This window comes from Pezoporus wallicus, unplaced genomic scaffold (assembly GCF_028554395.1).
Source record: "Pezoporus wallicus isolate ANWC-B61680 ecotype Strahan unplaced genomic scaffold, APGP_CSIRO_Pwel_v1 contig_7066, whole genome shotgun sequence".
Lineage (NCBI taxonomy): Eukaryota > Metazoa > Chordata > Aves > Psittaciformes > Psittacidae > Pezoporus > Pezoporus wallicus.
Window position 1 is genome coordinate 278,304 of NW_026640426.1, and position 27,390 is coordinate 305,693.

At 38.4% G+C, this 27,390-nt stretch overlaps 1 protein-coding gene across 3 annotated transcripts; it reads right to left on the minus strand.

Annotated features, from left to right (window-relative positions):
- Positions 1 to 1,019: 1,019 nt before the first annotated feature.
- WARS1 (tryptophanyl-tRNA synthetase 1) lies at positions 1,020 to 27,199 on the minus strand. 3 transcript variants are annotated; one of them, XM_057418927.1, is made up of 12 exons: positions 27,116 to 27,199; positions 25,080 to 25,135; positions 20,201 to 20,417; positions 18,890 to 19,097; positions 12,636 to 12,744; positions 11,645 to 11,764; positions 11,046 to 11,228; positions 9,659 to 9,759; positions 8,278 to 8,390; positions 7,009 to 7,182; positions 3,996 to 4,136; positions 1,020 to 1,488 (listed from the first exon to the last, which is right to left on the minus strand). In XM_057418927.1, exons 3-12 carry the CDS (start codon positions 20,312 to 20,314, stop codon positions 1,330 to 1,332), a joined length of 1,422 nt encoding a protein of 473 aa, XP_057274910.1. In that variant the 5' UTR covers positions 20,315 to 20,417; positions 25,080 to 25,135; positions 27,116 to 27,199; the 3' UTR covers positions 1,020 to 1,329. The 3 variants fall into 3 exon arrangements, with proteins under 3 accessions (XP_057274910.1, XP_057274911.1, XP_057274912.1); XM_057418928.1 differs by lacking the exon at positions 27,116 to 27,199 and adding an exon at positions 27,024 to 27,102; XM_057418929.1 differs by lacking the exons at positions 25,080 to 25,135; positions 27,116 to 27,199 and adding an exon at positions 27,024 to 27,103.
- Positions 27,200 to 27,390: the final 191 nt, after the last annotated feature.

A 27,390-nucleotide genomic window follows, 5' to 3' on the forward strand; every position in this document is an offset into this window, starting at 1 on the left:
CATTGAAAATGCTCCCTTAACCCAAGTGTAACCAGCTGACTTCAAAGGTTTACAGTGAAATGAAAAGTGTGCCTTTTTGGGTCTCTTTAAGAATGCTACAGTCAATATATGTCCACTAGGCTCCACAGTACATAACCTGTTCAAGCTTAAATCTTTCACACCTCAAACTACCTTCCTCATATTTTTAAATGATTTAAAAATACCACACACCATTACCCACCTGTGTTATGAAAGGTATTTTTATTTGATGTAGATAAGACTACATCTGGGCTAGCAACTTTCTATTCTATATAAAACCAAGATAGATCTAAGTTTGCATTCAGCACTGTACATATCAAACCAAATTAGCCAATAATACGAATTTTTCGTTCATAAATCGTAGCAAAGTCATTGAAGTTCTTTTTTAAGAAAGGAGATCATTAAATAGTATGTGAGGTATTTTAACAAATTATACTTTCTCACTGGAATACATCTTACAATAAGTACCCTTAATTTAAATGACTTGGTGCAATAGAACAGACAGTACTAGAAGTATCCAGCAGTTATTTCATTTTCACAGTATGATTTAACACTTGATATTTTTTATAACTAGAAACAAAAATTTGCATGCCTATACTAGCTTGCACCTGAGAACATTAACAAACTTTACAACCTTATGATAACCTCCTCCCTCCAGAAGCAGTCAGACCAGTTAAATAGCTGCAGAAACAAAAGTACAGTGAGATTTCTGTGACTTGCTCCAGGTCAGAAAGGAAGGCTGTAACAAAACCAGTCTGATGCTCTTTCTCTCATGCTCAACTTGCAGATCTCCATTCTTTCTGCATCAGTCCCAGGCCTAAGTACTGTATAATCTGCTTTGTAACCTCACTATCTTTTTGTGCGCAGCATGTTCCCAGTAGCTCAAAAGGACATACGGTCTACTATATCAAGGTACACAGTAGAAGAGAAAATGGAGTTACTAGTTATTATGTTGAGGTATGACCTTTTACCAATGTATTTAGAACAATTTACAAGTTAGGTTTTATCATCAAAATGGAACTTTTATTTTATATTTTCAACATGAAATACAATAAAATAACAATGTTGTGCTGAAAGACATGCTTTTCTGCAAGATTGGGCAATTCTAGCTTGTGTATTCTGATTTTAAATAGATACAAGTTCCTATTTTAAACTTTTCCTGTACTCTGACATACACGTTAATTAACACATTAACAGCAGTATTTATAAAGCACTGATTGCAGGCTGTACGTAAGTAGGGAGTGATGACATACAACAGAAGACAACAGTTATTCTTGGTTTTATCAGGTGATAAGTTACATACACATTTCTTCAAAATTCAAAGGCCAGCTTCCGAGGAGTCATGAACTGCTTCACCATTTCATCTGTGACATGCTTCCGTCTCTCTTGATGAGCTGCTATCAAGGGCTGCAGTGTTTCAATGAGTACCTTCTTCAGCTCCCCTGTGAGCAATTCCCCACTTGTGTATGCCTGTCAAGGAAGTGTTGATTGCTAAATATGGTGCCATATGGAAAAAGACTCATGACAAGTATTGCTTTAAGAGCCTGGCCCTAGCAAATACAGATTTGGATGTCTTAAAAATAAGCACATGCCTTAGAAGACTGTGTGGCATCACTTTGAAGACGTAACTTGCAAAATTGCTTGTTGCCTTCTGAAAGATTAAGGCAGCTGTGCAATTTCGTATGTGAAAAGTTATATGGACTGAATAAGGTACATCCACAAGAATTTAACTGGGAAATCCTGTAATTATTTGAAAGAAAAGGTGTATTTTTCACTCCAGAATCCCAGTTCAAAAAAAGTCACCTTAAGTTTTTTTTGCAATAAGTACAAATTCTCACTTTTTTTTTTTTTCCTCACTTCATTTAGGTATGAGATCAGATGTGATTAAAATATCCTTTTTATAGCAAAGACACTCAGAATCTGTGTTCACACTAGCAGTCAGGTTCACAGCTGGGAACTCACTCAGTTCCTGTGATATTGGAAATACACTTAGCTAAAAGCACAGGCTAACTGCTGACGGGTTCAGCCCTGGTCAACCTTGGCTGGGGCAGTTCAGCTATGATATGAAATGGCAATCTTACCTTCTCTTGCCATTAAGCCATTGTCGTGGTTTAAACCCAGTCAGGTAACTTGTTCACTCACTCCCAGTGAGTGGTGCCGAGCTGACAACAATCGAGGTCTGTGCCCCCCCCCACGGGGGTTCTCCCCCACTCCCGGAGGAATGGGGAGGAGGATCGAGAAAAAAAAAAAGTGCAACTCCCACGGGTTGAGACAAGAACAGTCCAGCAACCAATGTACAACACAAATCACCACCGCTACTATCAACTACAACAATGATAAGGGAAAATAACAAGGGAAGAGAATACGATACCACCGGCCAAGAAAACGAGTTCCACCCGGAAGCCCGTGTCCTTCCGGGTAACTCCAGTCACCCCCCACCCCGGCCATGACGTGCTGTGGTATGGAATACCTCCCTGGCTAGCCCGGGTCAGGCGCCCCGTCCCTGCTTCCTCACAGCTTCCCTCCTCCCTGGCAGAGCATGAGCCTCACAAAGTCCTTGGTCAGGGTAAACATCACTTAGCAACAACCGAAAACATCGGCTTCACCAACACTGTTCTCAGGCTGAAAGTCAAAACACAGCACTGCACCAGTTAACACAAAGGAAAAAAAAAAAAAACATGACTGCTACTGCTGAACCCAGGACAGCCATTTGTAATACCAATTCAAGCTGTAATTGTTGCTGATGCTTACTCAGCAACAGTAAAATATGGATAATAACAATGAGCTAAACTGTAACTTCAGTGGTGGTTTTTGGGTTGTGGTTTTGATTTTTCTGTTATAAAAACACCAATATTGCTTTCTCTAGAAGCTACTTCTGGTACCATACCTGAAACAGCCCCACTAATGCCAGTATAAGCAGTTACTTCATGTTTTCTAATCTGGTTCTGGGCTAACATTGGAGCAAGCTGCTAGTGGTGGTCTAGGCTTTGTGCTCTGTCGCAGTTAGGCTGATAATGTTGCAGTGGCTGGAGACTAATGGCAAACTGTTCATTAAGTCAAATGTGCTCCAGATTTCCATAAGAAATTGACAATGATCTGTATAGGGATTAGCAGCTATCCAACCCTGCTCTTGTGTGGAATTTATATAAAATAATATAAATATACCAGAGGGCTGGAGAAGAATCTGAAGTTGTTGACTTTCTCATAGCTGTTCCCAAAGCTGCCAAACCTTTGAGCAACCTGGTCTATTGAAAGGTGTCCCCACCTGTGGCAGGTGGGTTGGAACTAGATGATCTTTAAGGTCCCTTCTAACTCAAACCATTCTGTGATTCTATGAAACCAATGTGACATGGGTACTTTCAACTGTGGATACTGCCTTCCAGAGAATGCTTACTGCCTAGTATTGATGACAACAATACAGCTGAAGGAAGTGTAGTATCTTGCTACCAACCCCTGGGGACGTAAGTCTGCCAGATAGGTTTAAGGAAAATGCCACTTACATGAAGCATTTTTTTCTTGGGAACAGAGAATCAATTCCTCATAGCTACTGCATTTCTTGTGATAAGAAAACACCCAAAATCCTAGCAAGTTCAGCTGTGAAGCTTTCGTACTTTTGCACAGTATATTGGTACATTGCATGTAAGGAACAGGCAGAGTGCATTATACAATAAAAACAACACTAATCCTAAGGTGGCTTCATTTGAAAGGTAGGGGAGATGCTCTACACAGTGTTGGAGATCTTTATGAAAACACTAGGAGTTTATTTATTTTTTTATTTATTAATTTTTAAGAAGAGATAGATTGGCCTGTGATAAAGAACACTGCAAACAAATACAGATATTGAGACTTGCAAGGGCTGGAGAGTGCAAGAGTAACACCACAATTACCTTTGTGCAGCAAGTTCACAGGAGGACTTGGTTACAGCTTTGTCCTTACAATAAGGAATGAATAGTATTATTGTCAACTTGGTTACTTACCTGCTTCAGTTGTTCAAGCCTGTCATCATCTTCTAGGAAGAAAGTCAGGTACATAAAGGACACGTCAACATCACAGTTACCTCCGTACTTCCTATGCTCTTCAATGGTATCTCTGCCTCCTGAGAAGGCATGCTTGTTAATCTGAAACAACATAAAGATTTTATGGTATAATTTCTCCTAAATTATGCACTGCTCTATTGTAAACAGAGGTGTATCATGATCCTCAAAATTCTATACTAAGGACAAGCTGAAGGGTGAAGGGTGGTGCAAGTTAATGCAGAGCCTCAGGACCGACACAGGGAGGCAAAAGGTCATTATAATACAAAGACAAAAATGGCTACATATATATTCCTCAGACTGCATAATCAGAATGAAAATAAAGCAAAATTAAAAATAATCCACCCAAGATTTAATCAAAAAAGTTTTAAGTCCCTTTTGCTGAAGCAGTTGTCTCTCGGATAGAATTTGTGCTTACAGGAAATGTACTTCATGTAAAGAAAAATTAGATATTCACTTCATCAAGAAATTAATTTTGAAAGACATGAAGAAGGCATGGAGAATTTTGAAGAAATTCTAGAGAGAACCTTGGCTCCTTCTCTTTTCAGTGAAAAGGAAAATAAGAGGAAGAGAAGTTAAAGATTACAAGTCTGGCTAGAATGGCTAAAATCAGAAAACGCCTAATTGTTCAGTATGAAAATGGAATACTTGCTTCCTCTCTCCCCCCTCTTTCTAAGCATAGATTCCCATGGGCAGATGAACTGCACTGGTGAATACAACTACTTGCTAATCCCATTCCCACTAAATTCAGAAGCCACTAGCGTATTTTAAAACTTTACACATGTATAGAGTTCTCAGAGCATGCTAATCTTCCTCCAAATTTAAAGAAAACAAATTGCCAGAAAAGGAAGAAAAGTATTTCTCAACCATAAGTGGAGTTTTCATTTGGCTCTTGTATCTTTTCAGATATCACCATCAAGCAGCCAAGAGACACACATACATCTGAAGTAGATTTTTTTTTTCAGTTCTGGTACCTAGGAGCCGTTACGCATTTACAATTTCTGAACACTCTTACTATCTGGATGACTGTCTAGTGCTTTTTTGAATCCTTCTAACCACCACATTACAGATGATGTTGTGGCAACGAATTCCATAAAAAAATGATGCGCTGATGAGTATCTTCAGAAAATGAACCGCCATCTGCCACATCACATCTATTCTTATATTGCAGGACAGCCTGAAGATCTGTCTCAGTATCTGTAAAACTAAGTTTTTACATATTATTTTGCAGTTGCCTCTCTCTCCTTTACTAGACTTTTGAAAGCCTTGGTATGAAATCTTTTCTGTCATTCATCTCTACAGTTTGCCTTCTTACTAAAGGTAGAGGGATTAAACACAATATGCCAGGTGAAGACACACTGTTGTTTTATATGAAGTGTTTTCTACATGAATCTCAAGTTCATTTTTTACATATTCTGGCACTTAGTCTTTGACTGAAAGTTTCAACGATTTATTTATAATGATGAACTGACCTTTTCCTTGAATTAGTACAGACAGAATCTAAATAACACTTTCTAGGAAATCAAATAATTGAGCTGTAATTTGGTGCTGATAGGTGCAATAAGAATAGTTTATTATAATGTTGACATTTATCTCCTTGGATTTCCCAGAAGCTTCTCAGCCTTTCTCAGTATCTAGTTTGTTTTTCATCCACTATTACCTGTTAAGTTTTTGAACATCATTACTTTATTTGCCGTAACAATATTTGATCTTTCACTCTGGCTCTATTTCCATAAAGATTTGTTTATGACAAGCTTCAGAAACTGAAATAAATCTCAGTTTGTCCTCTGTTACTCAATACTTGACATTATGTTCAGAATTTTTTCTTTATAGCTTTTACACTCCAAGTAGATAGAATTATTTTTTATTTTTCCAACTAGTTTAAATATACCAGAAATAGGACTTATAAACTGGACACAGGGCATCTTGGATCTTTTTGCAGATTACTAGCTACTTGCCAGGTAAAGAATGGAAGAATATTACCAACATTGACACTAACAGTGTATTCTCTATTCAGAAATTACAGTTTTATTTAAAAGGCAACTCTGTAACTGTGCAAATAAACTGGAGTTATTATAATTCAAACACATGAAGAATTCCAATTCTTCAAAACAGTTCTGTTTAATCAGTTTCTTCATAAGATAATGAATCATTACAAGATGGCTGTAGAAGAATCTGAGCCACCATGGGTTCATCAACCATAAGAGAACCAATCCAAGCCCACCCAGTAAAACAGCATACACATCTTTCTTGTTCTGACAGTTACTTAATGTCTAGTTATCATGCCTATACGAATCCTTTTGCAAAGACTGATTTATATTTGTGTTTTTTAAATACCACAACACAGGTGGGCTTCTGCCAAACTAGATGTACTTTCCCTTGAGCTTGAAAAAATACTCATAATATACTCAGGAGAAAATAGCCCTTCTAAATCTTAGGTGAAATTCAACACAGTATTTGTTTGTCAATTGGAGTGTATGGCAGCAGCAGATCCCCAGGTAGCAGGAAAAGCCTAACCTGTGCTGTAACTCACACTGTGCAACACTTGGTGCTCCCAGCATGGAGAGGCAGTCAATAGAAAGAGCTGTTTATTAGATTTACATCATGGCTTGTCAGATTTCAAAACTATGGCAACATTATTTTCAGAGCAGGAACCTCCACAGCTCTTATTCTTACACCACTGTTATGCAGACATCAGAAAAATAAACATGATGTTTTGTCCATTATTCTAGCTAATGTTTGTACTGTTTGACTAATTGGCAAGGCAAAAGGATATATTTCATAGGCTAGTTAAATTTGCGTAACTCAGTCAATTCCTGAGGAGGATTTGCCATGAAATGTATGGGAAAAAGGATTCAGATATGTTTGAACATTAGAAAACTGTCATTGTAACCATGAGGACCACCATTCATTTTTGTTATAAAGCTTTTAACTCTCAGGTTTTGTAGGTCCTTACCTTTGTCTTGATTTGTTTGGGTGTATCTGTGAGGAAGATGGAGGAGTTAGGGTCACTAGCACTCATTTTTGTCTGTGCTCCTTGTAGGGCTGGGAAGAAGACTGAATGCAGTAAGGCTGGCTTAGGTTGTCCAATTCTAGGTGCTACATCCCGGGTCATTCTAAAATAAGGATCCTAGAACAACCATCAATAAAAATACAGAATAAAGCTGAAAAATGTAACGTAAAAGCTGACTACTGCAGACTCCTTCAGGCTTTAGCAGGTGGTCTCAAAAAAAACCCAAACCCAAAACAAAAACCCCAAACCCCAATATTTTCCAGAATCTACTTCCAATCCAATTCATCCAGAGGAACAAACAAACAAAATCTATTTTTTCCATCTCCATAGTTTTGTTACACACATTGATTCCCCCAACTAATAGGCATATTAACAAAGACTTACATGAATTCAAATAGTTGTGAGAACTATGCTTAGTATACCAGCAGATGGATGAAGACTAAGATGCAAGCTTTCTCTCAAAGTCTTTTAAGAACCAGCACAAAATCTGAAATAAATCAGTGATCAAGCCGGCAGTGCTGTGCTGATGATCTGACTTAAACCAATTGTAATATTAGTACATAATATTGTGGCTGATGAGCATAATTACGTCACTGACCCTGTGACTAAAATAGCTAAATATTCAGACAGTGCAGACTTTGATTCCTAGAAACAATACTTATTTAAAGTAATGGCACTACCACTGTCATTTGTAGTTGATGTTCTTCCAGTCTCTCTCTATAGATCTAAATTGTTAAGATTCTGCATTGCAGCCTTTTTGGCAAACTACTTCAATGCCTCTTTATACTTACTGATAGAAGATTTTTCCCTATGGTTCGATATAAATCTCTTGTGTTGCAAGTTGAGCTCATTAAGTCTTGTCCCAATTACCACAGAGGTGGCCAAAGATTCTTCCTAGACCCATGTCAGTAAACTTCTGCATAAATTTTAGTGTCTTTGCTTTCACAGGTTTCAGCTCACTGTGAAATGGGTTGAGATCAAGAAAGATCCAAGACTGGCAAGAATGAGTAATGCACAAATACAGATAGTTGGCTTAAGCCTTCATATTTGTCAGCACACAGCACAACATACTTCTAGCTCTTCCAGCTTCTGCCCCAGAAAGGCGCTTGCAGGAATGTTTTACAGATGTTCCACCATACCACCATGAAGCTTGAATTGTACATCATAAAAACAAGTCCATGAAAAGCAAAATAAGTAATACGATTTTCTTACCTGATCGATAGCACATGGGATAAGACACTGAATGTTCTCCTTGCCATTGAATATCTGTGGAAATGATGAACTGAAGGATGGAGCGGCTTGAATAGCAGGAAAGCTGATCTTTCCTAGGAAAGAGTATATTTGGAAAAGCTAAGCAGCCCATACAAGCAATGATAAATAGAGATAGCATTTTGAAATATGTCAAATGCACAAGTAAATCATTCAGATACTCAGTTGAACACCAACAGCTATCTTTCTCAAGCAGTCTTGCCTTATCTGAGGGAATCTTTTAATCTTTACCTTCTATGTTGTCAAAAACCTTCAAAGTAACATAGAAACTAATGAAAAGAGGCAGGCTGTGATCACAAATGTTTCAGAAAAGGTTCATCAGCACATAATCTCTTCATCATTGAACTATCTACCCTCCCCAGAAATTCAGCTGACTACGTCATCAGCCTGAGCTGCTCTTTTTCTCTTTTAACTCTTTGTGAGAATGACTCTAGAGCTACTTATTAGGCAAGTTCTGCTCCAAGATCTTAGAATCATTGCTATATGCATGCTATGTTTATGAAGCATCTCAGATATGCCTAGTTTTCTTTTTTATACAGTGCTTAGTCACAAGGTGCCCAAGATGCTTCCTTGATCAAAATCCTCTTGGAAAGAAAGCAAAGGGCAGATTTTTTCAAACACATAATGAAGTCATTATCACAATACCAACTTTTATTAGAGCATGCTTAAAACAAGCAGGAATCTGTTACTTGGTTACAGTGAAGGCTAAAAGCTGTCACCGGCCTAATTACTGGTCAAAGAACGATGTTAGTGCTCACGACACCAAGGTTTTAATGCCATATTTGACTTTTTTTGGCCAATGTTACAGAAACCTGCAATTGCAGTGAAATAACTGGAAGACAGAGTTACTCGGAACCTTGATAATTAGGCTTCTGAGCACTCCTTAACTTTTTTCATATATGCATATGCATGCATGTGTGTATTAATATGAAAGAGAAAAGCTTCTATATAAATCTAGCATAAAAATTTCTAGGAGGCATACTTGACTATAACTCCATTATTAAAAAAAAAACAAAACCAAAAAAAAAAAAAACAACCACCAAGGGAAAAGAACAGTTCTCTACCTTGGGGATTCAACATTGGTCTTTTGTATTTTGCTGTTACTAAGGCTGAAAAAGTAGCTATTAATCACACTAGAAATTTCACTGTAAATTGTTTTCGATATTGAAGGAACCACAATAACACCCTTTTAGAAAAGCCTAGAGAAATGGATCTTCTTGCTTTTTCTATCCATTTCATGATACTAATCTCTTTAAATTCTTACTTAAATAGTGCCACAGAGAGTGAAAGCAATCACCACTTCCAGTAACCCATTATTTCCTACCAATGCAATCACTGTCTGTAAAGCCAAAGATTCCTTTCACTTGGTTAAATGTAACATGCTTCTGAACTTTGACAACATTTTTGTAGAATCCAGTACTTGTCCTGTGAGAAATAAAGTAGAAAAATAAAATGAAAAGAGCAGAAAAGTGCAGGCAGAAACTATAAGCTAAGAATGTCAAAAACCCTGCAGGATTAAATCTGTTTTAGATTTTCTGTGGCCCACTGAGATAATAATTACAGAATTACTTACAAACAAGAACTTTATTCCTTGAAAGTTTAATTTATTCTTCCCTCCCCTCAACATTTACTGCAAACATTTTTTGTCACAATTAACTAGACAGTTAACCCAGAAACACTTTGATTTGGAAATGGTGCCAAAATGCCTCACAGAACCTGAAGTTTACTTATCCTTATGCTTCTCTGTGAACTAAGGCAACCTGAATGGATTTTGTCTTCTGTGTTGCTTGGCATCCCCAGTGTGTATCCCATACAGGACACTGCATTTTGTCAAAGTAATAGCTCAAATGCTCCAAATTCTTGTTTTCTACAGGCTAAGTTCCCTGCTTGTATTTCCAAACCAAAAAATAGCTCAGCAGCTTCTTCCTTTTTTATTTCTGCTGAGGAGCTGAAGCAAAGAAACAGCAATTCTGTTATTCAGCCTTATTCAGCCATAGGGCAGATCTGTGTTAACGACACTTTTCTAAGGCAAGAAAAATCACAGGAGTTAAAGGAAGAAAAGCTGCTTTGTAGGTTCCACATTCTGGGGCTGTATGTTATACAGTTCATCTCTAAAATACACATTCTCTCATCCAAGTCTTTAGGGAAGCTCATTTCCCCACATGGAATAGCAAAGCCCATAACTCTGGTTCTGAACTCTGTCATAAAACTTATTCCTTCTGAGAAGGCAGTTCCAATAGACACTTCTTTTTCTTAAATCTTCATTAAACTTTACTCAAAGTCCAAATAATAATCTTGCATGCTCTATTATTAAATTAATTAACCACAGTTGCTGAAATGCCCTTTGTTAACACAGATAAAGTGGAAGCACACCACAAAGATTTGGATACAGTGTTAAACAAATCAATCTGGAGGTTTCTTGGAGGTTTAAATATTTTCACAATTTAGCTGTTTTAATATGTTTTTCATAATTTAAATTTAAGCATTGCACACAAAAGTATTTTTTCATATGTTATACAGGAGAATGACAATACTATATACACAAAATATTAGACAGCCAAAAAATTAATTATGTTTCTATTGTAAGTATTGTAAAACTTGTCTTGAAGCTTTCAAATTTAGACACATTTATCAAAACATTGCTGGCTGTCAAAGTTTGACAGAAAATAAAGGCATTTCTTCATTAGAGCCCTAAAAAGATTTATACTTACCCCAAATAGTCTAAATCAGAAAATATAAAGGTTTTATTGATGTCAAAACCACATGCAATGATGTCTTTTGCATTTTCTTTAGCATACTCATATGCCTTCTCAGTTGTCATGTCCTTCCATAGATATTTCTCATCATCAGTTAACTGTATAACTAAGGGAACATCAAATACTTCTTGCAGCCACCTAATAAAAACAGGAAGATTTTATCACAAAGTAAGTTAAAATGAAAACGTTAAGTCATGGAAATAAAATATTTTTATACATTGAAAAAGAAGTGTATAAAGAGGCCTGTTTCTCCTCTTTGTATGCATATGCAGTTGTTGATGTGAACAGAAACCGCATTATAGAGCAATGTTACCAAGTCTCACCACAAACTCATTTTTAAGAAGAACAGAAATTCTAAGGGATGCCACAGGGCTAAGAGTGCAAGGAATAGGGCTTCATGGCAACATAGGGATAATGATAATTTTAATGAAAAGGTAAGACTGCATTGTTTAAGTTCATTAATATTCAGCTCACGTAAGGAGTTCCATAAACCATGGTCAGTATTTCCTTAGGAAAAAATGTTTTGATTAACACACATAGTAGAAATAACTCACTTTGTGAACACAAATGGGATAAGATGACCAACATGCATTGCCTGAGAGGACGGCCCTCTGCCTGTATAAAGGTAAAAGGACTTCTTATTTTCATAAGCATCAAGGATTTGGTCCATATCTCTAAAGAAAAAACAGAGAAAACAGATGCAACTCTTCAGGAAGAAACATCACAGCAAAAAGCTTCTATTCAAAATCTGACTGCTTCTGAGGCCAAACACACTTATAAATAAAATACTGTATGTTAAATGTCCTAGAAACAAAAGGGTTTTGTTTGTTCATTTTTTAATTTATGTATTGTCACCTTCAGACTTCATGAAAATGAAGAAAAAAAGAAATTAAAAACCAATATTTAAATTTAAATAGAAAATGTATAACTTTTGGAGTTACTTAATTGGATAATAATCTCTAAAGCCTAATTAAAAGAGCTAGAATAATTTCTCAGGTAGGTTCAAACAACCAGCTTGAAATGGTATGTGGTGGAGGCTATGCCCTGTATCCTACTCAGGCACTTAGCTGAAATGTGCTAGCTGCCATGTGTGCTAACAATTAAACAATGTAGATGACTGGCAGACTGGTGCTTAAGATTATTCCTTGAGTCTTTTTTATATAACAATACAGATGCACAGGTCCCAACAGGCCATGTCAACCCTTGTTTAAATCAGCACTGACACCATATGAGCCCTTAAGTTCACTGCTAGAACACCGCTTTTGTCTGGCTGCTAACATAGAATCAAATGAAACCTGTACAAAGCAAAGATCCTGTGCACACTTCTTGAATTTGGGATTAGTGAGGACACATCAGAAACAAATGCAACCAGGGTTTTCAAATGCTGACAGTGGAAATCTGCAGTAGTTGCTAACTTCAAATGACAGAGTTGGTTTTCCTTGTTATAGAAGAACATAGCCTTTTGCTAGTCACAGGTTTCCTCCCAAAAATGCTCACAGAAAGTCTAATAGGACCTCTCTGAATGCTAAACCAACAAAAACTCACCTGTGAGAAAAAAAGATTCCTCTACGTAGAAAGCGGTGAGGTTTTTGCCCAATAGCTCTTTCTATTCGATTGATCAGGTCGGTGTCAATTTTACTGCTGCCAAACCGAACTATAATCATAAAATGTAAAAAAAATTAAAGCATAGCACACTTGCAACCAGATCTTGGATCACCAAGAACATACCGATGCAGCCTAGATTAAAAAGAACATATTCACATCTCAGGTAAAAAGGCTGGATTTTCCTGATTCTTCCCTGAAGTCCCAGTCGTTATCCGTCCCCAGAAATAACTCTATGCTAAGAGACCCAAACCATTCACAACGTGTAGTACTGCTCTATCCATTACTGATTATAATTGCAGTCTCCTTACAGATGAAGTATTGATATTCAGCACAAAAAATATTACAAAGAAACATATTTAGGTCAATAACCTGGCCTAACTAAGCCATAGGATAAAAGTAGCTGTGAGGCTCTGAATGTCCCTCTGTTGATATCTGATTTTTCACGTTTTTTTATCTGTCAACCCCAAATGCTCTTCTGCAAACTTAATTCTGCTTTCACATGGATATGATTACAGACACTGCTCCCCTCAAGAGGCTTAAAAAGGTAATGCATAATACTCTTAATGGCAACCAAGCACAAGTTGTTACTCGGTGGTTCAGGAAATCAGCTGATTAATAAAACAATATTTTCAGATGTAGTCATTTCATTCAAAAAAGGTTTTGACAGAGTGGAATAACAGTATTTTTTCCTATTCCATACTGAACTGGGGAAGCCTTTTATTTCTTCAGTAAAGTTTCCTATACTCCAGTCACATTTCTTGGACCCTAACAAGCGGATCAATGCTTTGTGATTTGGATTTGATAAACATTTGAGAAAGTCAAGACAACAATCTACTCTTTGCTACTACTGTGGTCCATGCAGCATTGGAACAATTTGCACTTTTAATTACTGGAAATGCCAAAGTATCCAAGAGAACAAAACAGAGACTCTGGATGTAAAGATAACATTTTATATGCACAAAATATCTAAATCTATCTCTTATTAAAGAGAGACTGCGCTGGCAAATTCCACGGTTATAAGACACACACCCACATGGGAGAAGCACTTCAGGTCTTCCTCACTATAACACAAAACAATCATTCCACAGGGACATATCACTGACACTTGATAGATTTCAAATATCTTGACAGTTTCCTAAGGAAATTGGAAACAGAGAAATTAATTTTAAACCATTCATTATGCAGCTAGTAAATTATGGCTTACAGAACTACTTAGCTCTGCTCTGTTGAAAACAGCATATTCCTAAGTTTTCAATTATTATTTGTTTCTTGTTTTTTTTTTTCCAAGCCAAAACCCAGTGACATTAAAAGCCTTCCTGCAAGAATACTGTCATTAACAAAAATTACAATTATTGTATTTATTAATATTTGTTGAACAGGTAGGCTTCTAATGTTACATCCTAGCACATGGCAACAATCCCCAGCTGGACAGTGCAATGGTTTACATCACTGGACAACAGAGAGACAGACTGATTCTAGCTGGAGGCAGAGCTCTCTACTTGCGCTGGTTACCCAATGTACTACAAATCATTTTACAAAGAAAATTAACCCACTGGGGGAGCAAGGAATATTAAGCACATTGGTGTAATTTGAAAGTAAATATTCAGATACAACTTGTGTATTACAGTAGACTAGAGTAATTTCTTCCCCAGAAAAGGGAAAGAGACCTTTGATCCCTTTACAGCAGAGGTTCTCTAAAAACAACTTGGAAGCGACTTTAAGGCTTTACATACATCTCAAAACAAACTATTTAAAACCATGACCATCCTAATCATTGTGACTGCAGTGCTCCCTAGGGATTATGAGGGATGGGACAGAAGAATCAGACCAATATATACCCTAGGGCACTGCAATGCAGAGAAGCTCTGAGCACAGGGAATTCCTCTTCTACACTCTGGCTGACAATGGGGATCTGTGTTTAAGTTTGTTACAGGAACTGTTTTTTTAAATTTTGTTATATGAACAACCTTTCACAAACAAAAATCACAATCCCCACTGAAATACTCAGTTTTGATAGAAGTGTGATAATGTACCCAATTTGAACATCAACCTGGAGGTATGCACTTTTGCTGTTCCAGACCCTCTCTATCCATTTAATTTTCTTAGAGAATTACTGTTTTTGCATGGCATTAATATAAAGCTTTGCATATGCAATTAAATTTTAAGTTAGTAGGAATTAATTTCTAAATGGGAGGGAAAACTAGGAATATTATAAAGAATGGTTTGGGTTGGAAGGGACCTTTTAAGGTCATCAGTCCAAGCCTCCCTGCACTAAACAGGGACATCTTCAACTAGATCAGGTTGCTCAGAGCCATGTCCAGCTTGACCTTGAATGTTTCTAGGGATGTGGCATCTACAGGTTGCTCTCTCAGCAACCTGACCCAGTGTTTTCATAACCCATACCGTAAAGTCTTTCTTCCTTATATCTAAATCTACCCTCTTTTAGTTTAAAACCGTTGCCTCTTGTATTGCTACAAACCTTGCTAAAAGGTTTGTCCCCATCTTTCTTGTAAGCCTCCTTTAAGTACTGAGAGGCCACAATAAGGTCTCCCTGGAGCCCTTCTTTTCTCCATGCTGAACAACCCAACTTTCTCAGCCTGTCTTCATAGAAGTGCTCCAGCCCTCTGATCATCTTTGTGGCCCCTCTCTGGACCTGCTCCATTTCTTTCCTGTTCTGAGGGCTCCAGAGCTGACGAATTACTCTAGAAGGTGGTCTCACTAGAGTGTAGTGGAGGGGCAGAATCACCTCCCTCTACCTGCTGGCCACATTTTTGATGCAGCCCAGGATACGGTTGGCTTTTGGGGCTGTGAGCTCACATTGCAGGCTCATGTACAGCATTTCATTCACCAGTACCACCAAGTTCTTCTCTTCAGGGCTATTGTCAATTCCTTCATCCCTCAACCTGTCTTCATACTGCAGGCTGCCTAACGCAGGTGCAGGACCTTGGCCTTGTTGAACCTCATGAGGTTCATGTAGGCCCACTTCTTGAGCTTGTCCAGGTCCCTCGGGCATGCCAACCACACCGCTCAGCTTGGTGTCTATACCATTATCCAATGGGAAATGAGTTCTTGCTTAGAATTGTTCATTCACTCCAGATGAATCAAGCAGGGTATCATACTGACCCATTAAAATAAATGTAACTAAAAAAGACAAATGCTGATACATGGTTCAGCAACCACTGCTTTAATTCATATGTTTTCCAAGCATTATCACATCTGTTTGTCCTAAGCAAACCTTAATTACTGAATTAATTTCTTTCTAGCAAATAAAAGGCATTACAAAATGGCAAACTAATTATAATCTGGATGAATGCTAAAAAGAGAACAAATGAACATGAAAATGTTTGGTTCAGCAGAACAATAGCAGCTGGTAAGAGGCTAATCTCACGGAAACAGAAAACATAAGGTTAATGAGCTAGCCACCCCAGAAATATTTGTATATTGTCATGGAAAGAGATTAAAAAGTCTCTGATATATAGAGCACTTCACTGGAAATGACTAAATATCTTCATTAAACAAACATTCACAGGCTGCACAACTCCCATTTCTTTGCCCATCTTCATCTTCCTGGTTAAAAAATAGGGTAATTTTTTCCTACCTATTTCCTCTCATGAAGGTGTTCAAAATATTTTAGGCTTTCTATCCACTAAGAATCTGCTTTCCTAAACAGCTTCTGACAAGGACATAGTCTCTACTCCTTAACAAACTTTAAAAAAATTCTTAGCATGCTTTTGATCTCTAGTGTTTTTACACTAGTGTTTTACTAGCTTTTACCAAAAGATAGCTTTCAACTTGCTGTATGTAAGAAGTCCTGACACCTGCCATATTCAACAGCATATTTGCATTTTCTGAAAATTTATTGTGTACTTTTCCTCTTTGCCATTGCCATATTATATTTGCATACAGGAAACTAATACCCTACTATTTGTTATACAGTAACTTTACTGATCGGGCCAGTACAGACAGAACAGTCACAGCAACTGGGAGAGGCTCCTGGGGCTGGAAATGCCACTCCCACCTTAAAGAAGGGCAAGAAGAAGGAACTGTGGAACTACAGGCTGGCCAGCCTCACCTCAATCTCTGGGAATGTGATGGAGCAAATAATCCTGGAAACCACTCCCAAACATTATTAAAGACATGAAGATGACTGGGAGTAGTCAGCATGGATTTATGAATGCAAAATCATGCCAGATCAACCTAATAGCCTTCTGTGATATGACTAGCCTAGTACATGAGGCAAGAACAGTGGATATTTTTTATCTCAACTTTAGTAAGGCTTTTGACACCATCTCCCTTCTCATTCTCATGGCTAACTCGTGAAGTCTGGACTAGATAAGTGGATGGTAAAGTGAATTGAAAATTGGCTGAACTGCCAAACTCAAAGGATTGTGACCAGCAGCACAAAATCCAGCTGGAGCCCAACATTATTTGTGTACCCAATAGTATTGGCTACTGGGGATAAAACTATTTAACATCTTCATTAATGATGTGGATGATGGGATAGAGTACACCCTCAGCAAGTTTGTGGATATTGCCCAATATTGGGAGGGGTAATTGATACAACAGATGGTCATGTTGCCATTCAGAATGACCTTGGCAGGCTGGAGAAATTGCTGACAAGAATTTAATGAAGTTCAACAAAAGAGAACACAAAGTCCTGAACTTGGGGAGGAATAATGCCATACACTCGTACAGGCAGGGGGCCAACTGACTGGAAAGCTTGGCACAGAAGGACCTTAGGGTCCTGATAAGATGGAATTGAACATAAACCAACAATGCAGTTTTGTGACATTGGAAAGTCAAACGCTTTATGTGTTGCTTTAGGAACAGCACTGCCATAATGTCAAGGGAGGTGATCCTCCCCCCCTACTCAGCACTGATGAGACATATCTGGAGCACTGGATCCAGTTCTGGGCTCCAGCTTTAAAAGGACACCCAAAGTGAATCCAGCAAAGGGCCATAAGGATGAAGAGCATGGAGCATCTGTTGTATGAGGAGAGGCTGAGAGAGCTGGGATTGCTGAGCCTGGGGAAGAGAAGGTTCAGGTGGGGTCTTATCAATATGTATAAGTATGTGATTAGGGGAGGTGTGGGGAGTAAAGAAGACAGCACCAGCCTGTTCTCAGTGATGCCCAGTGAAAGGCCAAGGGGCAATGGGCACTATATGAAATGAAGGAAATTTCATTTAAACATATGAAAAAACTCCATATTGTGCATATGGTCAAATACTGGAACAGGCTGCCCAGGAAAATCATGGAATCTCCAACCTTTGAGATAATAAAATTCCTACTGGACAGGGTCCTAAGCAACCTATTTCAGTTGACTCTGAGGCTGGGGGCTGACTAGACAACCTGCAAAAAAATCCCTGGCAACTAACTGCTTTCTATCACTTGCAATATTCAGCTCACTGAATTACCAGCATGGTTGATAATATCACACACAAATCTCTCTCATTCACCTCTCTGCCCTCTGCTCAAACAAACAAAACAAAAATTCTATGGATGTTCATGTCCAGTGCTTAGCTAACAGAAACTTTCTTCCCAAAATACCTTCAGGCTGTTTTGCTGTGCAAACATACACTTAAGTGCATCTAGGATAATCATTTGAGAAAAATATCCCTTTCAATTACACAGTGCTTTTAGCACTTTTCTTCTGTTTGAGTAAACACAAGAACACTGGCAACTTTCTGTGGTAAATAAACAGATTTTAGGTAGCACAAAATATCCTTTATTGTAAGATCTATCAGATGTCTATTTCTTGGCCAGTATCTTTTATTATTATTTTAAAATGGGGAGGAAGAAGAGGAGGTTTATCAATAATGAGCAGTAACTGTTTCACCACCTGAAGTTGCTAGGCTAGCATTCTCTGACAAATTTCCAACACATCACTTGAACAAACAAAATGACTCATCCACCAAATTCCCCAATCTGCTAGTACTGTAAGTAAAAACCCTTAACCTAACCCACCATTCTAGGGTAGATCAAAAGTTCATACATACACACACGTACACAAACAATTACTGGGAAGAAGGGCATTGCTGTCAGGCTTTAACATGGCTTTAGAGAACTGATTTACAGTGACATCATGATAGTCATGATGGTTTTGATCAGGACTTTTTGTGATCCCTTGCTGTATTTATGGTCATTAGGATCACTTAGCTTAAATTCCTTAGTAGCAGTAAAGAAAGAGTTATACCTATGAGTTTATCATAATCCACGCCTTTAGCATTTGAAGTCTGCACTGTCCAGGGGTCCACAAAATCTTCATCCTCTTCTTTAGCTGTTCCATTGCTTATTAATACAAGATCTCTTGGAGGCAAGCCTGCCTGATAATCTTGTCCTGTTGCTGATTTATATGACAGTTTTAACGATAATAGCATCCTCACTGCTGCATCAATTTCATCCTGAATAAAGGAAAAAAAACCTGTTTGCCTTGACATACTTAAGATAGGTAATTACATTAATGTCCTAACCTTTTAAAATCCTGCATCCATGCTTTGACTTTAACTGCATTATTCATAAACTCTAAATTTTTATTTACATGTTTGCAGCGTTACTACCAAAGGCAAAAGAAAAGCAAGTAGCAGGTAACCATTTCTTACTTCACAGAATTTAGAGCATCACTACTGCCAATATATTTAAAGCACCATTGTCTCACTTTTCAATTTCTGCCTGACAGAAAAAGAAAATGCTTCCTCTTTTCAGGGGTATAACAAATTTAACATTTTAAGCACAAATTACTAAGATACATAAACATAATTTCTTGTCTAATTTACTTCAAAATGCTTTTAGTGGCTCACCTTAAAACTGTTCATTAAAATTAACTGACAAATTTGAAGAAAAACTAGAAAAAAATTTCTTCACAACTTTCATGGTTATGACCTTTTAAATTCAAGGCTATTGCAATATTTCATGCAGGCAATAAATAATAGATAATACAAATATATAAATACTTGACTCCCAGTTTTCAAGGCTTACTCCCACAGGCAATACACCAAGAAAGCCCGTATTAAAACTGAACTCTCTTTGCCAACATAGCGATGACAGAACAGGGAACTTGAAATTAATGGCAAACTACTAAATTAATTAAATGAGATTAAGCAGGGATTGTCATTACAGTTACAGAAAGACATATTTACTAGTATGTACAAATACAACTGAAGAAGAAGATTTTAATGAAGCATCTAAAACCACTGAAAAATGTGAGTGACACAAATTTTACTTGAAAACCAAATACCCTGAATCCTGTCACAGCATGCCAAGTGGCTAAAGCAGACTTCTAAGCCTATGACTTTCTTTTCTTAATTCAGGAATAAAAAGTGCTCTTGCTACTGACTACCTTGCTCCAGGTATGGCTATAGTTCACAAAATGGACATAAATGCTTTTAAAAAGATTTTTTTCTTACTGCAATACAAAAAAAGATCTTAGAACAATCATATTCTTCAGCATTCTTAAAGGCAGACCTAACTTGGAAAAGGATGGGTTCAAACCATGAAACAAAAATACCTTTGGTGCTTTTCCTGCTTTCAGTGCTCTGACTTTCTCTCCTTGTTCAGTTACTCTTTCAAACAGCTGGAGCGGACTGAGAGATTTCAAATCACAGTTTGGACTATCAGCCATTTTGCCAGACTGCAAAAGACTTGCTTATTTACAATTCAAGTAAATTTATTGTCTTCCAATTCTTTGGCTTGTAGATTCCAAACAGCAGCAACAACAAGGAAAACTGTAAGGCAAAAAATAGTGTATTTTATTCTTTTGTGTTTATCTTGCCAACTAGAAGAACAGAACAAGAATACAAAAACTATATTGACCTAATTCTGTTCATATCAGATGGATAAATGTGGAGGCATCAACACAATAAGCTTCAATTTCACACAGAAATGGACCAAGACTGACAAGAGTACCTAATAAATTTAGAGATCACTCTTAATGTTGTCTGTTTTTAACACGAGAACACCTTTTCAAAGACAAACTCTTGCGAAAAGGAAAAGTAATTAAATACATTATGATTTAGAGCATTGCAGAACAGTTGGTAGAGGTTATCCCATTCCCAATTAGTTAATGGTTTTGCACTACTTGATATCCTGTCAAATTGTGAATGATGAGATTTTTATGACTGTCATATGGAATTTTGTCTTAATATATGTAATGTGGTACTCAGCTCAAAGAAAGATATGCAAGAGAAAAGCTTAGTCATCTTTACTGCTTTCCTCTAGAGGTTACAAAACACATTGATTATTAGTGAGAAATACTGCTTTCCAAAGAGTCCTCGGGTACGCAACAGGCTATAAATTTAAGGAACTATTTTGTTTCTCAGCAGAGCATAGGAAAAATCAGAGGAGGTGGCTTAAGATGATGAGATAGCCAAGAATAATAACACAGCAGCCTTCCTATGTCCAACATATACACCTTGTTCATTGGAGTTTCTTAGCACAGAGCATTCCCATGATTCCACAAATGGGCTTTCCTTCCAGGCTAATATCATTGTACATATTAACAATAACACCATCTCAAAGTTTCTTACCAGTCTAGTAATTAACAGTGACTGAGACTTTGGTAAACTACAACTGCATAGTTTACAGTACACTAACAGAGAAACTACAGGAAGTTAAATAATGCTGTTTTGTTAAGTAAGCACACTTAACATACTTACATAAAACAAAGCATAAACATACTTAAACTTACTTAACACAAACATACTTAAAGTGTAATGTTTTCTTATCAAAAGCATTAAAATGATTTTCACTCTACCTCAGAAATACCTTGATCTTTTCCCATCAGTCGTAATCTAAAATGTTATAAAGAGCTCTGCTGTACTTAAGTTTAATGAATACACTGAACACCTCTTAGTAATTTCCAAGACACAAATGCCTGTAACGTGGATTGCATTGAATTAACTCATACTTTATTACATATGCCTCCCATAAAGGCTGGCACAGCAGTTACTGGTATCCCAGAAATTTCTTCCTCTAATGTTTCTGAGGTTATCTGATAAACTGCCTTCAGATGACCTTTGATCTAAAAATAGAGTTTTATTTACGTCTAAGAAATCCAGTGAACATTAGTAACCTGCCAGGAATAAAAATCCATTTCAACTGCAAAAGAAGAACTAATTATCTTAAAAAGTCCTTATTTTCAGAAATTATTCATGCTCAGCAGCTGTCTGTACAAAATGATGACTTCTTTAGAACTACAGATGCTCTAAATAATTTCTTTCATAAAAATTCAAGCATCATACTGTTTAACTATTCATAACTGAGGATAAACAAGCATTAACTTGATAGGCAAAGAGAATTTTAAAACCATTATGGTTCTGGTTATAGTGAGCTTGCCATATTTACACAGAAGAAAATAAGTGTTAAAAATGGGTAAGGAGAACACCATCTGTCAGAAAAACAACATTGTAAGTGATCTTGGGTTTAGCAGTAGCCGTCAATTTTTCTCCTTTTTGGTAGCTGGTGCAGCGCTGTGTTTTGACTTTCAGCCTGGGAACAGTGCTGATAATACTGATGTTTTCAGTTGTTGCTAAGTAATGTTTACCCTGACCGAGGACTTTGTGAGTCTCATGCTCTGCCAGGGAGGAGGGGAAGCCGGGAGGAAGCAGAGACAGGACACCTGACCCAAACTGACCAAAGAGGTATTCCATACCACAGCACATCATGCCTGGGGTGGGGGTAACTGGGAGTTACCCAGAAGGACACGGTGTCTTCTGGGTCGGACTCGTTTCTCGGTGGGTGGTATTGTATTCTTTTCCCTTCTTATTTTCTCTTATCATTGTTGTTGTTGGGGGTAGCTGTGGTGATTTGTGTTGTCCATTGGTTGCTGGACTGTTCTTGTCTCAACCCGTGGGAGTTGCACTTTTTCGATTCTCCTCCCCATCCTTCCGGGAGCGGGGAAGGGAAAGCCCCTGGGGCGGGGGGCCTTGATTGCTTCCAGCCCGGCACCCCTCACTGGGAGTGAGTGAACAAGCTGTCTGGCTAGGGTTTAAAAAACGACATCATCGTTTAACACCAGACAAGACCCAAACCTGACTCTGCTTAACTCTTGAAATTAGTCGTGAGCAAAATACACTCCGTATGCGTGCCAACATGGTGATCCCCATCACGATCAGCAAACAAGTCTCAACAGCATTAAAAGGCCATTCAAAAACTTCAAAACTCTCAAATGATGCTGTAAATGATCTGGGGGGAGGACTGGGAGAGTAAAAGAATGCCTCCTTCACAGGTTGACCACCCGAGAAGGAGAAAAAAGATGTGTAATTGCTAAGCACTTTTATTATATACCTCCCAAAGTATAAAGTTGGTGACCACACTGGGAACACAAGCCAGATCAGTTTCACGATCAATGATTCTATTGTATTACAAGTCATTACCATAAAGTACAATGAGACAAAAACCTTAGCCCAAGCCCCACGCTTGAAAAACACTAATACAGCAAATACCGGATGGAGGTACGATATACTGAAACTGTGAGATCAAGAGGAACAACCTTGAGAGCCAATAAATCAGCATTGTGACGAGTGACTATTAATCTGGACAGATCTGTCGTTATCTCAACCCTTTGGGCCCCACGTTGGGCGCCAAAAAAGAACTGTCGTGGTTTAACCCTAGCCAGACAGCTTGTTCACTCACTCCCAGTGAGTGGTGCCAGGCTAGAAGCAAACAAGCCCCCCCCCGGGGGCTCTCCTCTTCCCCGCTCCCGGAAGGATGGGGAGGAGAATCGAAAAAGTGCAACTCCCACGGGTTGAGACAAGAACAGTCCAGCAACCAATGGACAACACAAATCACCACAGCTACCCCCAACAACAACAATGATAAGAGAAAATAAGAAGGGAAAAGAATACAATACCACCCACCGAGAAACGAGTCCGACCCAGAAGACACCGTGTCCTTCTGGGTAACTCCCAGTTACCCCCACCCCAGGCATGATGTGCTGTGGTATGGAATACCTCTTTGGCTAGCTTGGGTCAGGTGTCCTGTCTCTGCTTCCTCCCGGCTTCCCCTCCTCCCTGGCAGAGCATGAGACTCACAAAGTCCTTGGTCAGGGTAAATATCACTTAGCAACAACTGAAAACATCAGTATTATCAGCATTGTTCCCAGGCTGAAAGTCAAAACACAGCGCTGCACCAGCTACCAAGAAGGAGAAAAATTGACGGCTACTGCTAAACCCAGGACATAAGTGAAACTGCAACTATCTCAAATGAATCCATTTGGGATGAACATACCATAATAACAAAGTGCACAGAGAGAATTTTAAAAGAATTTCATAAACTATTAAAATGAGGTAACAGTGCAGATCCTAGTGGCAAAAGCACATTTTCCATGAAAACTATCACTGCAAGTTGTCCAGTGTTGTGAAGTGCTGCCTCACAAACCGATGTGGTCAATTTCTGCAATCACCCAAGCTACTGTATAGCTTTTTTACCTGAGGAAAGTGATGTCATCTTAATTCATAAATTTATGCTTATTTTACCCGCACTGTATTCAGACATGATAGCAACAAATGCAACAAAAGGTAACTGAATTCTGAGTTGCAAACAGCAGGGTGTTGGAGTACTCGCTGTCATGGCATGGTTTAGTGGTGGACTTGGCAGTCCTGGGGTAAAGGTCAGACTTAATGACCTTAAAGGTCTTTCCCAATCTAGTTGAGTCTATGATTCTATGCCCACATCTATGAAGGAAGAACTCTGTGCCCATGTAAAGTCCTACTGACTTGTAAAGGATTATGTCTCTCTGGAGACACTCCCTAGCATATTATGAATCCGTTGCTATGCATGGAGCATGACTAGACTGAGTTACAAGATACATACATAAGTGACTCATATAAGCTGTTAATAAAAATTCATTTGGCTCCCTTGTCCCAGAATTAAAAGAGAAGAAACAAAAGCATATAGCAGTTGCATTAGTTGTTCACCAGTATTTCAAAGCCTTCCTTCTACAAAAACAATCAGCCTAATCACAACCTTGGTTATATTTACACAGTATATATTTAAAGGCTGTAAAAAGGCTTCACCTGCCTAGAAAACTTACACAGGTTGATTTGGTAACTTGCTGGCTACCAAAACATATCTGCCATTAAGGCTTTGTTTGTCAGACAGCTGTGGCATTCCCAGATTTGAGCTTCAGTTTAATACCCCAAGAAAGCTAAGAAGCATATCTGTCCACTTGCTAATTTAATTCACTTTGTCTATTAACATTGACACCATATTGGGCTTACATAATTGACTAAAATAAGACTAACATATTATCAGTAATATTTATGTATTACTTAGTTTTTAACCTCGATCCTTTCAAGTTTGATTATTTGCAATTTGACAGCATTATTCTGAAGAGGTAATCTGAAGCATATAAACAATTCTCTGATGTATTCCTGCAGTTTACTTACATTCTTTTATTTGGATACTAGCGTTTTTCTCTTTTTCATGAGCACAAGATATTTAACTGGAAAACAGTAAATTTATATTAGAAAATATTTATGAAGAATTACATCCTTTCTGTAAGAATATGCCAGTTATATTTACTGGCTTCAAATTTTACAAAATAGAATAAAGTAAATAAGAATTAACCTTTGGTGGAGAACAAATTGTGATTTGGTGTTTTAGCTTAATTTCTGAATGCACACTGTTACTGACAGATTGCATCTGCTCAGAAAGGCTGAAATGGCAGAGTTGAAACTGAGCACATATAGTGGAGAGTGGTGAAAGAGAAAGACTCTTTAAAGATTTTGGAATATTAGGGATTTAAGCTGAGCAAAGTATCACAAAATACGGTGCATTTTCATTAAGAAGCAGCAAAAGTTATCTAGTCACTGCAACAAGAGATATTATGATTACAGAATGTAAAAGATATTGACTGCTACATAAAACTTATTTCTTTTTACCTCAGTACTGTCATTACTTGCTGATGGAATTCAAGCCAGGAATTCAGTAATATGGAATAGGTCTATATCTTTTGATATCCATAACTGCAATTGTGAACTGCTTACAAGAACATTTGGATATTCTGCACTTTATCAGGACTTTTTTTCTTGCCCTCTTATTGATATTATAAAAGCCAGCAGTTAGATACTGCTGGTTTTAGACACATGCGTCTAACATATAGACACAGTATTTAATTGCTGTGTTAGACACATTAGATACTGTATGCAGACACATTAGATTTCGTATGCAGACAGATATGGAAGGAAAAAATGATACATGAGAACCTGAGAATGGACTACTAGGATATTCAGGACCAGGGTCTTAAATGAACTTAAACGCCTCAGCACAGTTTCACAGTGTGAACTTAAAAGCCAAGAACTGTGTGCTTTTTATATTTATGCAATGCATAGTAACTTGTACGGGGCACTGCTCTTGTGACTGTTTCAGAACATTAGATCATCACGAGACAAAATAATATCTCAAAAATAATCCTTGGCATAGATATCAGAAAACAACTATGTCCTCCTCTCTTTCCAGCTGGGTGACAATCACAGTTCTATGATAATTCTCACTGTTTCTTATCTGATTTGGTAAGTTAGAGACCAGAGAATCAAAGAACAGGGCTTCACGTTATGCTAAGAAAAGCTTTTTCATGACAAACATTTCATGAAAGAGAACAGCAATACAGAAGTCCTGAAAAGGTTTTCATGATGAATGAAAGAATGCAAATTTAAGTCTGACATCACTTATGTTCCCGAAAACTGTTCTGCCTCCTGGAAATAAAAAATGAAAAGTGAAATTAAAGCAGCTAGTATGCACACAGGTGTGAGAAATATACCTTAAGTACTCCAAAACAGGCTGCATTTTATAGTAGCCCTACCTTCCCAGCCATGGCAATCATCAACTTCTGTATGAAAACACTAAAGTGTGCAAGGCGATTTCCTGAGATGATAATATGGCCAACCACTCTAATCTTTAGAAAGTCCAATATGAATCTCTACTACCCCACAACTGTTAACAGCTAAGTTCTTGTGCAGGGATGGTCATGCATGACATTAACCAGCAAGCTAATGTTTCTAACCTGCCAACCCTTCTCTACCACACACGCCTGCCCGGCCAAAGCAAAGGTCCCCGCCTGCTTGGGCTGGGCCGCATTTTCCAGTGACCAGAAACCCCGTTCCCCGTCGCTCGCCAGGGAAAAGGGCTTTTTCTACTGCCGCACCGGAGACGTAGCCACGGGGGCTGCGACCACGCAGGGAGCGCAGGAAAGACCCCTCAAGCATACTGACGTGCCGCGGAGAGAAGGTGCCCAGCAGAGAATCTCGCTCCCAGCACACCGTATTGGCCACGAGGCCGCAATAACCGCCCCGAGAGCCCCTCTACCGCCCCAGGCCTGGCCCTGCGCTCACCTCCCGCCGGAGCACAGCCAGACCCGACTCCACTCAACTCAACTCTCCCCTGTCACTGCCATTGCATCACCCCCCACCGGTGCGGCACTCACCCCTCCCGGCTGGGAAACGCATGCCCGCGGAACCATTGCTTCCCACTGTCTTTCTACTTTCTAGAGTCACCAACTAAACGACCCTCCTCTACATCGCCCACAACGGTGGTAGAAGAGCTCTTATACGCACAGACAACCGCAAACTAACCCCTGCTCTTCCCAAGAGGCGGCCCCTAGTCAAAAACTGTTACACGTGGAACGGTTTGCACGGAACGCCTTGTTTCCACCCGGCGAGCTTTTAAACACGGAGCCTCTGTAGGCTGGTTGGTGAGTTG

Bases quoted from the DNA above. Each gene is read 5' to 3' on its own strand.
- WARS1 (XM_057418927.1), bottom strand. From the start codon at position 20,314: ATGGCTGATAGTCCAAACTGTGATTTGAAATCTCTCAGTCCGCTCCAG. The intron at 12,745-18,889 runs GTATAACTCTTT...TTATGATTATAG, and splicing joins GGATTATGATAAACTCATAG to TTCGGTTTGGCAGCAGTAAA. The intron at 11,229-11,644 runs GTGAGTTATTTC...TGTTTTTATTAG, and splicing joins ATCCCATTTGTGTTCACAAA to GTGGCTGCAAGAAGTATTTG.